This window comes from Lygodium microphyllum, chromosome 7, assembly GCF_053477565.2.
Source record: "Lygodium microphyllum isolate KBCC chromosome 7, Lygodium_microphyllum_v1.1.10, whole genome shotgun sequence".
In the NCBI taxonomy this organism is placed as follows: Eukaryota; Viridiplantae; Streptophyta; class Polypodiopsida; order Schizaeales; family Lygodiaceae; genus Lygodium; species Lygodium microphyllum.
Window position 1 is genome coordinate 163,445,624 of NC_141141.1, and position 15,241 is coordinate 163,460,864.

Consider the following 15,241-nt stretch of genomic DNA (forward strand, 5'->3'; position numbering starts at 1 on the left):
GATGTAATTTTGAAGATTTGGCCTCCCTTGTAACTTATTTAGGAGTACGTAAGCCCACTCTTCGTACTCCATCCTTAGTCCTCAATTCCAATTTTCAAACTATATTCTTCCAATCTAGAGTGGGCAGCTATGGTTGCTCATCATTCTCCACAACAGGACAAATATGATTGGGCTTTATAAAGTTTCTTCATCAACTAATCGAAGCAAAGGGAGGAATTTAGTGAACAACCAAGATACTTCTTCATCAGCCATCTTTCCCAGTCCTACTTTCCATTATCAAGCTGCCATGAGAGTGTAGATTGTGGTATGGCTGTTCTCATTTCCATATGACTTCACGTGTGTCATGGAGTGCAACATGAGAGCCTACATGTTGAGGAGGTCATACAATTCAAGGAGAGACTTGCACATTTCATTAAGCAACAGTCTTGTTTGCTCCTAATTAAATCTTGGTATTCAAAGTCACTTAAAAAGGGTACTGTATTCTATATCATGGAACTACACACTACCCCTTTTGACATAAGACCTTTCCATCAATTTTTTAATAAATTGGGACTCGACACTGCCTTGCAAAAGCTAACACTGCACACATCCCATTATTTTTGTATTTTTCATTTATCTTATGTCATAATTCGCCTTAGACATGAAGTGGGGATAGTTGGATATTTAATTTCCTTGTGTGCCATATATGTATACATTCTAATTTGTAAGTACATGAATACTCGTCATCTCCAGATTTAATGTGGATCAAGGTGTTAGCTTCAACCACAACCTCTCCCATCACCTTGGTTTTACCAAGGTTCACTGAAAGCCCACTGTCCAAAGTATAGGAGTGTAATGCATCCAAGTGTCTCTGTAGACCCTCTGGAGAGTCAGCTATCAATACAATGTCATCTGCATACAATAGGAGAGGTATCCAAGTGCCAACTAGTGGAGCTCCTCTATCTCCTTCCTATGAAATATAATCAGCAATCCCATCAATGTACAGGCCAACTAAAGTTGGAGAGAGGGGGCATCCCTGCTTCACCCAAAATGGTGGAGTAAATAGGTGCCAAAAGGCCCTCAGGTGTCCGAACTCTGCCCACAACTCTCTCATACAGTGCCAAAAGACCCCAACTGAGCTCTTTCGGTACTCCCATGGCATGCAATCTATGTATCAACCTGTCTCTCGATACTGTGTCAAAGGCTTTGCGGAAGTCCACAAAGCAGTAGTAGGTCCATCGGCCATGGGCCCTTCCCTCCTCAACGATTGCTCTGAGTGTGAGGATGTGATCCAATGTGGAGAAGCCTCTCCTAAAGCCAGCCTGTCCCTGTGCTCTAAGACCCCACATCTCTGCCCACCTGCTTAACTCATGCTCAAGGATGGAAGCATATAACTTAGCCAATGTATGCCCAACCATGATAGTCCGATAGTTATTGGGTAGAGTAGAGTCCCCTGACTTGAGGATAGCCACAATAGTGTTCGTGCTCCAGCTTTCTGGTAGGCCTTCACACATGGCTCTGTTGAACATGTAAGCTTTTTTTTGCAAGTAAAATGTGGCTGATTATATTGCTCAAAAAAACTAATTACAACGGAATGTTCATGCTCAACAGACAAGCTGGAACTGATGCAAAATCACAAATACATCATGTATACAAGCCTCTCAAGGCGGTCTGGGGACAAGAAGCCATTGGGTGAGGGGGGGGGGGGGGGGGGGGGAAGGGGGGGAAAGGGGGGATCGCCAACTGGGGCTGCCTGCCTGCATCACGAAAAACAGGTCCTGGCAGCCCCAAGTGCGCATGAAATGACCACGGAGCTCCTGACGAGCCCTGGACTCACCCTGCACCTAACCCCATCGACCGCGGAGGGAGTGGATGATGGAGGTCCAAAGCTCTGCTAAGGTCGCCTATATTGATAGTCTCCGCCGAAAGCCTCCTGACACCGCACCTTCCAGATATGCCATCCAACAAGACTCCCTATGATCTCCCATACCTCCGAGCAGTTTGCTGTGGGCTCTAGTACCTATCGGATGGGTAGAGCCTCCAAACCGACCACTGAGCACGACCCTGCCTCAATAATGAATATCGTGTCTTGCATCCCGGCCTCATACAGAAGGTGACAGCCCTAGCTGACTGCCTGCCAAGAGAAGGCTCCCCATGAGATACATCCAAGGCTGGGTGCTATACGGCAAAGGATGCGGCAAGCTCCTCTCCACATGAGCTGCGCCTCCTCACATGACCAAAGGCAATGCTTTGGGGTCTCCAGAGGCTGCTGTGTGCAGCACTTACAACCTCCCTCCTGCATCTGGGCAAGCCAACTTCCCACCACTAAGCCTCCATGTGCCACCAACCATAAGAAATACGACACCCTCCTCGGCCTCCAACTATCCCATAGGCGGCGCCAGAAGGACCATCGAAAAGGCTCTGTGATGTTGTGCTCCGCCCAGGGCCTGCTATGTGATGGCGCCCACTCCATATCCTCCTGCATCAGTACATGTCTGCCAATCCTAGCAGTGTACTCAAAGAACCTAGGTGGCTTTTTGGCAACCGCCGTGGCCGGCCATAGCCACTCTCCTGGATCCCACTCCAGCTCATCAAGTGGTCTACCCTCCCAAATCCAAAGGCGCCACTCCCTTAGCTCCTCCCAGAAGACATAGGGGTCCAATCGCCATGTCTTCCCCTTAAGGCCCACCACCGGAATCCTTCTCCACGAGAGGGTGGCTATCCCCTCATCCTGCTATCCTCTGTCAAGGGCCAAACATCCCCCCTCATGCACTGCGAAGAAAGTCCCGTGTGGGGCGCCACCCACTCTTCCTGCCACCTATAGGGGGATGCCTGCTGGTGAGAACCTAGCTGCCCATATCTCCCCAAGCTCTATCAGCTCTCGTATCAGGGGAGCAAGCCACTCTAGAGGTATTGCTGCGTCTATCTCTCTTCTCCTCAACTCCGCTCCCCTCTGACAGCCTGATGCTCTCTGCAGCACCTCCTCTTCCGCCATCCTGTACACCTCCCACCATGTCCTGATGGTACAAGCCGGGCCGGCCTCCCAACCAGCCCACTGGATGTGGGTACGCTCGCCGATCTGTGCTCCTTCCCGATCTTTGAAGTGGGGGTTCGAGATCACTGGCTGACGGTCTATCTCCTCCTGGCAGCCTAGGGGGCTCTATGTTAGGGCCTTGCAGAGGCCCTGCCAAACGCGAAGTAGGCTGCGTAGGAAAAGTGATCACTCACCGCCAAGCCTCGGTCTACAGTCCTGAAAGCCCTCCTACAATAAGACCGTCCAAGTCTGCCCGCCTGGTGTGAGGCCGCGGACAACTAGCTTGCCCAAGAGGGCAATACTCTGATATTCTGGGTCTATGATCCAAGCCCTCCCTCTGACTGATGCCGTATGATGGTCGCCCACGCCACCTTGGCCCTAGAGTCCCTAGAACCATCTGACCCTGACCAGAGGAAATTCCACACTAGGCAGTGGAGTTGCGCTGCGCAAGATGAGAAGAAGCACCAACACGAGGCGATGTACCAGGCCGTCGCTAGAAGTACCTGGTTGACCACCAAGGCTCAGCCGGCTAATGAGAGGCGAGCCGTGCTCCAATAGGTCAGTTTCCTCCAAATAGAATCAAGGATAGGAAGAAATTGTTGGGCAAGAGTGATGTCAAGTCCCACCTAGAACCCAAGATACCGGACAGTCTGCCCTCTGCTCATGCATCTAAATCCCAAGTGGACGCCCCACTCCGTGCTAGAGTCCGGGTCTGTGAGGAAACCAACCGACTTTCGCCAGTTGATTTTCACTCCCGCTGCTAACCAGAACACGTCAAGAGCCAGCCTCACTCTCTCCAACATCAACTCATCGTCCTCTATGTAGAGTGATGTGTGCATACTCTGAGTCTAACAATTCAGTCTCCTCTCTCACTGGAAGTCGGAGTCCGTGTAGTCCGCTCACACGTGACCTGAGGAAGTGAGACATCGTCTCTGTAAAGAGTAGAAACAGGTATGGGGCCAGGGGGCAGCCCTATCGAACCGATCTCTCCAGCCGAAACTCCTCCCCTCGCCTTCCGCCTACGAGAACCCTGCTGGTGGCCAATCTATAAAGGGCAGAGACCCCGCGAATCCAAACCTGAGGGAATCCTAACCTCACCATGGTGCCCTCTAGGAAATCCCAGTGCACCCTGTCATAAGCTTTCTCAAAATCCAGGAGTAGTATGGCCAGTCTCTACCCAGTGTGCTAAGCCCACTCAGTCGCCTCAAAGAAGGTAAATACATTGTCTAGGATGCTTCTATCCTAGACAAAGCCTGTTTGTGTGTCGTGGATGATGTCTGGAAGCACAGGGCGTAGTCGCCTACCAATCATCTTTGCCAGTGCCTTCTAGGCCACTGACAACAAGGTGATCGGTCTCCACTGGCAAAGCTCCAGCCGGTCTCCCCCTTTGGAAAGAAGGCTAATAAGGCCTGCCGAGAGGTTCTCAGGCATCTGTCCTAAAGTGAAAATCTCCTGGAAAGCCAACAATAGGGGGTCCTTCACCACTTCCTAGTAGGTAGTGAAGAAGGCCTTAGATAGGCCATCCTTCTTCGAGCATTTCTGCCCATCCGGTGTGTGGAAAGCCTCCTCTAGTTCCTTCTCTGTGAAGGGGGCTAAGAGGGAGCGTCCCATCTCCTCTGTGACAAGGGACGGAGTGTGATCCCAGACCTACTATCTACACCTCTGTCCTCTAGCTGAGGCTCTCTCCTGCTAGAAGAGGCGCGTGTAATAGTCGGTGGCAATCTCCATCACCTCGTCTGGGCTAGAATGAGTCCTCCCATACTCATCCCGAAGGCTACGTATCTGCTCTCCTGCAGTGCGAGGCTGGTGCACCTGGAAGAACTCCTTGCACATCGTGTTCCCCTTCCGCACCCAAAAAGCTGCTGAGGTTCGAAAAGAGAACTCTAAGCGCTTGTCCTCTAGGCCAACAATGGCTGCTCGCACGCGCACCTCTTGCACGTGGAGGGTGGGATCCCCTGGTGCCTCCTATGACAGTCTTTGCGTGGCTGCAAAGTCCCGCCGGAGTGCTCTCTCCTCCTCCTAGCTCTGCTGCCTAGCCTGTATGGCTACCTCTTGGCAGATTCTGCTCAACTCGGATACCACCTCTGCAACCTCCTCTGCTATCCGGTCCCTCCCGCCCCACTCTCTAGTCCAAATCTGCTCTATCTGTCTCGTCACCTCCTCCCTCCTATAGATCGAGTCAGGGATCCGACAAGAGCGTGCGTTTAAGGCGGATGCTGGGGGATCAAGTGTCAGGAGAATTGGGCACTGATTGGACAACGTGGTGCCTGCCAACTACTCAATCTGGCCTCCACGAGAACCTCCCCACTCTCCCACATAGAACCTATCCAACCGCTCCAGCAAGACTCCTCCAAGCCGCCTATATCCCCAAGAGAAATCCAACGACCTCTCCCTCCTATGGAAAGCAGGGTCCTTCCAGGCGTCACGTGCTCCTACTGCCAGCAGAAAGACCTTCCATGCCTCCTGCTCCTCCCCAACCATGCCCTGGTAGCTTCTGCGTCTGCCCTGCTGGTCCTCCAAAGCCTCCAGGTTGTTGAAGTCTCCTCCAACAATCCAAGAGTCTGCCTCTGGGAGTCCATCCGCGATCTCCACCTAGAACTTGCTGCGTGCCCTAACCTTCGTAGGGGCATAGACATTGAGGACTCCAAGGCACGGGTCCCCAATATCCAATCTGATCCAAAGAACCCTCCCTGCCACTATCGTCCCGTGGTCTCGTACATAGGCAGTGAGACTTGGGCCAATAGAGGCGCATACGCCTCCACTCCTACCATGAGCACCTATAGCGTGCTCCCAATAAGTGTGTGAGCTGCCCGGAAGTACCTTCCCTACCTGATGGGCCTAGGTAGAGGTGAGCTTGTGCTCCCATAGAAGTAAGATGTTGATCCATCCGGCAAGGGCAGGCTGCAGCTCCTGCCGAACAATCAACTTCTTGGAACCACGTGCCCCACTGTAGTGGAGACTTCACATTCCAAGATGCAAGGTGTAGGCTCATGGGGAAACCTGTGACTGACTGAACAGGCATCTATTCGGTGTGGGGGCAGCTGATGAGGAGGAGAAACTATGAGGCATGCAAGTACGCTTTGCCGCCCATCTAGACGGTGAGCTCCAGTCCCCCATAGTGGCCCTTGGCCAGACCATAGGGATGATAGATGCTCCAGGTGGTACTATCAATGCATCTATCAGCCATGCTAAAAGTCGTGACTCTATACACTGGTAAAATCGGACCGCCTGTGCTAGGGGCCACTCGATCGCATCCTTCAGAGCTCTCCGCTGAGGAGGGGCTCGAAAGATGATGCTCAAGTGAGGGACCTCGGCGCTAGCCCACCAATTAATGTCCATCATGCAGTAAGGCCACTGCTATGCAAACAGTGCTAGTTCTTCTTCTCCCATCCACTAGGAGATGTGGTCCACCACCTGACTCTTTAACTCCTCCTTTACCTGTGTAGTAGTCCACTCCCCTGAGTGAGAGGACTGAAGAAAAAAGGCATATAGTTTGGTCCATCCAGTGGTGCTAGTAGATGGGCCTTGCCCCTCCTTGACTTACGAACCTGGGGGAGGTCACCTAAACCGGGTGCTTGGTAGGGGAGATGGTGGGGAGTGCTTGGTAGGGGAGATGGTGGGGGGAGGGGGGGGCTGTGGGACCTCAAGTGAGGTAATCTGTGGTGCGGGTGGTGGATGTGGGGGGCTGCGGTCCTGCCAGGTGGGGCGGGCAGGGGGGGCTATGGATTATTCTGCCGAGGGGGCGTCACACAGCCACCTACTCCTTGCTTCCAAGGCTGGGTCTGAGGAGCTGGCCGCGCCCCTCCTTTCGTCTCCCTCTCTATTGTCTCTGGACCCGTGTGAAACCGTCAGCGTCCACTTGCTGGCCAGTCAGCGGAGCCGCCTTGGCACCGAAGCACGTACAAACTGCTGCCTAATGCCCAAAGTCGTGGCAGCACAGGCACTGCCCTAGTTGCCCTGTCACAATGACCTGCTGCCTAAAGGAGTGCCCGCCCACCTCAATCTCTAAGAACTGTGGGATATTCTTTACCTCTTTCACTGCCACCCATACCTTTGGGACTCCTACTGCTGTCACTGCATCCGCGAAAGATGCGGGAAGAACATTGCCGAAGAGACGTCTAAAATCTTCCACGAGCTGGCGATACTCTATCACCAAGCCGGGAAAAAGAAGGGTGACCAGGTGCCGAAGAAACCTATTATGGATTGCAAATGCCTCCACAGTAAAGCCACTGTACCAAGGGACCATGTATATGACCCCCTTCATGGACGCATATGGTGAACTAGCAAGTAACTCGCGAGCTGCGTCTGCCAAACTAAGCCAAACCATGAAAATCCCTTGGCCCAGTAGGACCACCTCCACAATCTGCGCTGTGCCGATACGCAGCGTGGAGTGAAGACAGTCCCGAAGCTGGGCCCTGGCTGGAGAATGTCCTACTACTTGACCATAAATCGTTGTTTCCTTTAGCTCTAGCTCCTTAGCTCGAACGGCTAAGATCTGCTCCTCAGAGAGGACGACGCGCAAGGTGTTTGACTGGGGGACACTCATTGAGTGCGTCGGCGTCTGACCAGAGGTTTCAATTGCGCGTCCCTTCTGCGAGAACAACCAATCACGTCGTGGTGCTACCTGGGGGGGGGGGGGGGGGGGGGGGGGTGTGGGAAAGTTACTGCAGATAGATGGAACAACTGGAGGGTAGGGGGATCAATCGCGGGGGGGGTGGAGACTACTGATTTCCAGTGGAAAGAAGGCCTGGCGAGGAAGGCCTGGCCGCGCGGGGGGGGGGGGGGGGGGCTCTCAGCGTGTCGAGCGCTGATAGCGCACTTGATCTGGGGGGTTGGCGCAATCTGACGGAGCAAGGGGGGAAGCTTGGGACATGACGGTTGCTAAGCTCGTCATCACCTAGAAGATAAAAGGTTTATGAGTAGGTCTTCTAGATGCAGTGCATTTCCGCCTTGAAATGGAAAGTGTAAATACAGCATTAAACAAGTAAGCTAGGAATCCTACCACCAAATCTCTAGTATGGATCAAGTGCTCGGCTACTAATCCATCATGATATTGTGCCTTTCCTCTACTAAGTCTGTCAATGGACTCTCGGACCCTCCTTTCTATAAAGAAAGTGGTGGTCTCTGGACAAGGCTCAAGTGGGTCAAGAGATCAGCACCTAAATTCACATATGGATTTGAGGAGCTAGAGTATGTGGATTCTTATACATACCTAGGAGTCTTATTCACAAGGCCCACCTTTTCTATGTGAGAGGCAACAGACACTAGACTGACTCGCGAATACACAGCACTAGGTGGTTTGGAGAGGATGTGCTCACAGGTGCAATTCCAAGAACCCTGCACCAAGTTATGGCTCTTTGATACGCTAGTCACATCCACACTACTTTATGGAGTACAAATATGGGGGCCCAGTCTTGACCACCATAGCAAATCAGGGCGCACTTATGACAAATGGAGATTGATGGAGAAACCCCTAGCGTCCATGATATCCAAGATGATGATCAGATGTAAGGCCTCAGTGCCACATGAGATCATCAGAGCCGAGCTAGCAGCTACACCGATTGTGGTAGAGGCCCTCACCCGATCGGTCACATACATACATAGCCTATGGGACTTACCCAGACACAGATATGCACGGTTGGCCCTTGAGTCCTCCAGGCAGCTTGCCAAAAAGGGTGATACTTCATGTTGGTATGCACAGATGTCGGTGTGGTTTGAGCTGCACGGCTATAGCATGGACAAGTTACCCCCCTTCCAGTACTCCCTTCATGCACCATCTCTTGATCTGAGCAGGTTAGAGATTCGCAAGATCATCAGGATGGATCTTACCCAGTTGGATATCAAGCGGACATGGTTGATGCCAGGGCAGGAGCTAGGGACAAAGATGGCTTTCTACTGCAATCATTTCCTTCGTACTACAGATGATGGATTTATTGTTCGCTCGAGATACATGGACACCCACCTTTCCCATGGGATCAAATGTACTATTGGCTAGTTGCGCACCTCCTCACATCAGCTAGAGATTGAGATTGGCAGATATAGATCCATCCCACCAAAGGAGGGCATATGCTAGACATGCCAATTAGAGCCAGAGACAGAGGAGCATTATATCTGCCACTGCCCAGCATATTATGAGGTCCATGGTCGTTTCCATTGTCTCTTTAGAGACGGATTTGGACCACTATCCAGAGTCATGGATTTTACTGATCAGCAATGCCTTGGCCTCTTTCTTCTTGAGATACCACGGCTTCGTGGCATGCACCTCAGGAGTACAGCTGCTCCAGGACACCAAGGCCCCTCACAGAGGCACCTCACAGACTTCTTTGCAAAGGAGACTCAGAAGACTTCAATACAATTACAGCCACAATCCACACGAGAGCCTCTCTCACTACCACAGTCCACACACAGACAAGGAGTACTGATTGATCGAGCCGTTCAGCTTAGCCGATCCAAACATTCTAAGCCTCGACACAGACATCGACGACACCTTCATAGGCGGATACAGGGGATTATTGCTCGGGCTAGAGCTAGGCCCTCCATACCCACATGAGATTGTACCATTTGGAGCTCATTGTTACTAGATAGAGCTCTATGTTTTACACATAGCCATAGTTAGTTTCCTTTCGTATTTTGCTTTGTGCTACATATTTTGCCCAAACAGATGTACCATCATACACAAGATTGTAACTCATGGTCTCATAGGTCATTTTGGCCTTTTATAGACGTTAATATATCATTTCATCATTTCATTTCTCCCTCCCTTGCGCAGGGGCCATGCTAATCTTCTCTGTATCGTTCCAATTTTATCAGATGTCTCCAAAGAGACTCATCATTTCATTTCTCCCTCCCTCTCTCTCTCTCTCTCTCTCTCTCACACACACACACAACAAGCAGTGCCAAGGTCTACAATGTTTCCAGTATAATGATGTACATTAGTCTTTGAAAGCATCCCATAATACTCAATTTCTGACTTTCTCAAAGGTGGGCAGTTGTTTGCAATACTGACCAATTGAACCTTGCCACCACACAATGACTTCAATGTAGTCTTATATCCCAAGTTTACTTGCCACTCTTCATAACAAGTGCAAGCCTGTTGTTAATACCTTCTTGAGCCTTTGTTATTTTCTTTGTTGTCACCATTGTTGTGAGACACCAGCAGCAGAGAGAGAACGAGGAAGCTGAAGCAACAACCCTCTCTCTCTCTCTCTCTCTCTCTCTCTCTCTCTCTCTCTGTGTGCTCCACCATCAAATCTAATAATGGGGCTGACAAATGCAAATGCAATCACACAATCAGCTCATGCTCAGCTGGATCCAAGACTATCTCTCAGCTTTTGTACCAATCTGAACACACATTAAGCTGAGGTTCTGATATTTGGAACCTTGAAACAAAACCCTCAGCTCTGGATCTCCTAAACCGTGATCTTGATAAAGACTGCTCTACACATGAGAATCAACATCTTACCATACTATATATGCATGTGGTAAAAGCTATACTTTTAGCCACATAATAACCTAGAAAGGGGTTCCAGAAAGTAGGAAGTGCTTATGATTTTGTGAAAAAGTGGCATGAGTTTGATGCTTGTATCAAACTAGACATTACACTAAGCATAGTTAGTACATGCAGGCACAGATATTTGCATAACAAAAACAGCTTTAAGTACTTTACACAACAAAAGCAGCTTGTTTGTATGCATGAGGTTGATTGCCATGAATTAACCTGTAAAATTGACACTTACGAAGCTTTTGGGCAACAGCAGCAGCCTCCGCAACTCGGCTATCATCAGAGAATAATGGAGACAACTCCATAAGGTCTCCAAGGTTGCTATTGAACTCCATCAAATACTAACCACCAAGGATTCTCAAGTTAGTTCTAGAACTTCCAAGAGGAATGAAACATGCACAGATTTCCAGATACAAAGAAAAATAGCAAAGAATCTATGCCATCACACATATTTGCAGACACTAACTTTACAAGCTCAATAGTCTGGAACTACCTTTACAAGTTCAATAGTCTGACTCGCAGTTTCTCTTTGAGCATCAGCACTCTACAAAAACCCAATCAATCTGATTAAAGTTTAATGCTTTAGAACTACAAAAGTTGCTCCCCTCCCTGGGAAAAAAATGATGACGACAACATCATCTGAAAAGGTTTTTGGTATGGACTCAGAAACAGTGATTTTATCAAATAAAAACTCTTACCAGACCTGTAAGTGATCACCAATCCTAGCTGCAGTTTGGCCAACCCCTGATATTCTTGAATCCAATCTACCAAAGCTCTCAAATAATGATTCAACCCCTTTTTCCAACTACAAACAACAAATTCGTTAGGTGGCAGTTCAACTAGATGAGAAATACAAGGAGAGTTATCCCCCAGATGTCAACCATAAGAATCAAAGCTTTACCTGATTAGCTGGAATTCTCAAAAATAAAGAAACTTGCATACAAATGCTAGCAAAAGCCTCCATGGCAATTCCTAGTGGGAGAGCTGGTAAGACTACTATGTCTTAGCCGACAATAGTACAGAGTTTGGGAGTCCCCATGCCTGCTTTACGAGTACTTGTGGATCCATCTCCAACTTTACCTGCCTACCCACCCTGTCCCCCTTCCTACCCTTACTACCCTCCTTATACTCAAACACCTCACAATTTTGTGAGAGTGCACAACAAAAAGAGGAAAGCGAACATGGAGAGAAGGAGACAAAGAGAAAACTGTTGGAAAATGGCAGCCAACTATGGAGAGAGAGAGGAGAGACAATGACAACACGAGAGTGAGTTGAAGCAAAAAGAGTAGTGTACTTGCTAGAATGAAAGATAGAGTGAAAGGACAACTTGTGTTTAGGTCAAGGTTTGACCTAACCAGCCTTCCACCAACTAACTAGAGTTAGGTTTATTTTACTTTAGAGCCTGGTGTCACTACTTTAAGTTTCTAAGACACTAGGTGTACACACCTTACATTGACACTTTAATAAGTGTCTACACCACACAAATTACACTAGGCACTGCCCATAGAAACCCCCTGCAGTGCCAATGTGTTGAAGTACAAGGATGATCAATCACCAAAGGGTAACAAGTTTAAGGACTTTCGAAAAGCCTCAAATTTCTCGCGTGGTAGTGCCTTGGTGAAAATGTCTGCAACATTTTTCTGTGTGGGTACATACATCAAGCTGATCTCTCTTGCATAGCATCTCTCTCTGACATAATGATGATGCACCTCGCATGAAACACGAGATTTCGTGCTACTGCAATAGCACTTTGACTATCAGAAAGAATGGGTGTAGGACCCTCCAATGGTAAATGTAGATCAACTAACAACTGTGCAACCATACACATTCCACTGTTGCCGTGAAGGTTGCCCTATACTCAGCCTCACAAGACGAGGTAGCCACTGTAGGTTGTTTCTTGCTTAGCCATAAAATGCATGAACAGCCTAGAAAGAAACAGTGTCCACTAGTAGACTGCCTAGTGTCTACATCACCAGCCCAATCTAAATAACTGTAAGCATGTAAGGGCAAGTCTCTCCCCCTAGTAAATAATAATGCATGTGATTGAGTACCTTGCAAATATATGAAGATCCGCTTAATAGCTTGCCAATGTATGGTCCGCGGGCTATGCATATACCTGCTCACCTGAGATACTGCATACTGAATGTCAGGGCGTGTGTTGCAAAGATAAATAAGACAGCCAACAGCCCTGGCTGTAAATTGCAATATCAAACATCTCTTCACCATCATCCATAGACAGCTTTAAGCCTGGCTCCATAGGAGTGCACATAGGTTTGCAATCTTGCATACTGAACCTATGTAACAACTTATTCACATATTGCGACTGTGACATGATGATATCGTGCTGATTTTGGGTGAATTGAATCCCCAAATAATAGTGTAGGCAGCCCATATTTGACATTGCAAATGCATGTTTTAATTCAGCCTTAAAATCTGCAATTTTTTCTTCTGTAGGTCCAGTGAGCAACATGTCATCTACATAAAGAATGATAATTAGCAAGTCCCCCTCCCCCTCATTCTTAATGTATAGAATGGAAGCAGTTGGACTATTGTTGAACCCTTTGCTAGCCAAATAAGTATCAATTTTGGAGTACCATGCACAAGGAGCTTGTTTGAGACCATAATGAGCTTTATGCAGCTTGCATACCATGTGCTCTTTCCCTTTAACCACAAACCCTCGAGGTTGTGACACAAAAACATCCTCATGCAAATCCCCATTCAAGAATGTTGTCTTAATGTCCAACTAATGTATTTTCCAGCCATAATTTGCAACCATAGCAATCACACATCTCACCGTACTCATACGGGATGTAGAAGCAAAAGTTTCTTCATAATCTATGCCCTTCTTCTGTGCATAGCCTTTTGCTACCAACCGTGCTTTATACTTGTCAATTGTACCATCATCCTTGCGTTTGAGTTTAAAAACCCATTTTGTGCCAATGCCTTCTTGCCAGGTGGTAAGTCCACAAGATCCCCATGTAGAGTTAGTGGCAATAGAGTCTAACTCATCCTGCATGGCTGGCATCCAATGTACATCTTGCTGAGCTTCGTCCAAGGAAGTAGGCTCAGCATCATCCAATAGTGAGCTCATAAACACATGCTCATCACAATCATCTACTTCCGTAAAATCAATCAAATGTACCTCCCCTTGCATCATTTGCTGCATTTCTGGCGGCCCTTCTAGTGCGTTGAGGTATAGGAGCATCCATTTTACTCTCTTGGAGAGTCTGTAACAGCCATCTTGGGACTATTTTGGCTGCATTTACAGCAGCCCTTTCATGCTGCACTGCTTCTTCCATTGCATGTGGCAAACCATCATCAATACCCTGTTGTTTGGGAGTATATGGTGCAGCAACAGCTTGTTGTATTAAGTCTGTCTTGCCATTTACAGCAGGCGCAGACTCCAAAGTAAGTGGCAAAAGACCCTCAAAGACATCACCAATGTCATGGGTGGCTGGCATTTGAAACTGATCATGTGAAAATGCAGCATTTTCAGCAAATAGAACATCCCTACTGACAAAGACTTTCTTCAAACGTGGTTCATACAAGCGATAGCCCTTGCTCTTCGAACTGTAGCCAATAAATATGCATTTTACAACCTTGTCATCAAGTTTCCCACAAAGCTCTTTCGGAAGATGTGCATAGGCTATGCAACCAAACACCCAAAAGTAGTCTACTTTGGGTTTCTTGCCATGCCAAGCTTCGAACGGTGTGATCATCTTCAATGCCTTAGTGGGTGCACAATTCAACACATGATTTGCACACTAAAGGCCTTCTAGCTAAAATTTATGAGGTAGCCCCTTGCTTTTTAGCATAGAGTCATCTCCATAAGAGTCCGATTCTTCCTTTCAGCAACACCATTTTGCTAAGGAGTCATTCTAACAGTGGCTTGATGCATAATGCCATGATCAAGCAAATATGTCTCAAAAGCACGAGACATGTACTCCCCCCCCTCTATCTATGCAAAGTGTGTGCACTTTTAAGTCAGTTTCAACTTCAAGCTTTGCAACAAGATGTTTGAAATGCATAAATACGTAGGATTTTGCCTTCAGCCCATACACCCATGTATACCGAGGGTAGTCATCAATAAATGTAAGTAAGTATTGATGACCTCCAAGTGCACGTGTTCTCATGGGACCACAAACATCAAAGTGAATAAGCTACATTTTTCGGACAGCACGCGCTGCACCATCCTTTTTGAAGGCAAACCTATGCATCTTGCCTAAAATACATCCCTCACATGCATGAGGAGGTGGAGTCCCCACTGGAGGCAATGCATCTACCATATGACACCTCTGAAGGGTCATCAAACTCCCAAAGCTCATGTATCCACAGCGGGCATGCCATAACTCCGCATTTTGCATAGCGGGTGAGAGAGTAGTGACAACTAAAGCATCATCAGACTATCTGTCATATGTATCCAACAAAAATAGACCCTTATGCAGGCTGCCAAACAGCCTAAGTGCATAATCCATTTCTCTGTCTCTAACAATGCATTTGTCATCCTCAAAGATGACCTGAAAGCCATGCTTATTAAAAGTAGAGATAGACAACAAGTTCTTTGTAATGCCAAGTACAAACAAGACATCTAAAAGCATGAAATCACAACCATCCGCAACAGTAATAGTGATTGTCCCAATGCCACATGCATCATAACTACTGTTGTCTGCATATGTAACACGCTGCCCAACAAGGGCTGAATGCAAAGAGGTAAACAAACACTTCTT

The 15,241-nt window shown here is 48.2% G+C and overlaps 1 protein-coding gene, 1 non-coding gene and 1 pseudogene across 3 annotated transcripts in view; 1 reads left to right on the top strand and 2 right to left on the bottom strand.

Moving 5' to 3' along the window:
• SEC10 (exocyst complex component sec10) overlaps nucleotides 1–15,241 on the bottom strand; it is a 109,819-nt gene that overhangs the window by 74,530 nt on the left and 20,048 nt on the right. Inside the window, exons 4-6 of one of the 2 annotated variants that reach the window (XM_087682196.1) lie at nucleotides 11,218–11,319; nucleotides 11,008–11,058; nucleotides 10,750–10,855 (exon numbers count right to left, since the gene is read on the bottom strand). In XM_087682196.1, coding sequence (XP_087538322.1) covers nucleotides 10,750–10,855; nucleotides 11,008–11,058; nucleotides 11,218–11,319 — 259 coding nt within the window. Of the gene's footprint in view, nucleotides 1–10,749; nucleotides 10,856–11,007; nucleotides 11,059–11,212; nucleotides 11,320–15,241 lie in introns of those variants that run through there. The other variant, XM_087682197.1, reaches the window with a different exon arrangement.
• On the top strand, nucleotides 8,475–9,563 carry LOC148034201 (uncharacterized; annotated as a pseudogene).
• LOC148034202 (U6 spliceosomal RNA) lies at nucleotides 9,736–9,839 on the bottom strand. The gene has a single exon (XR_015691520.1). It is a non-coding gene; the product is annotated as a U6 spliceosomal RNA (small nuclear RNA).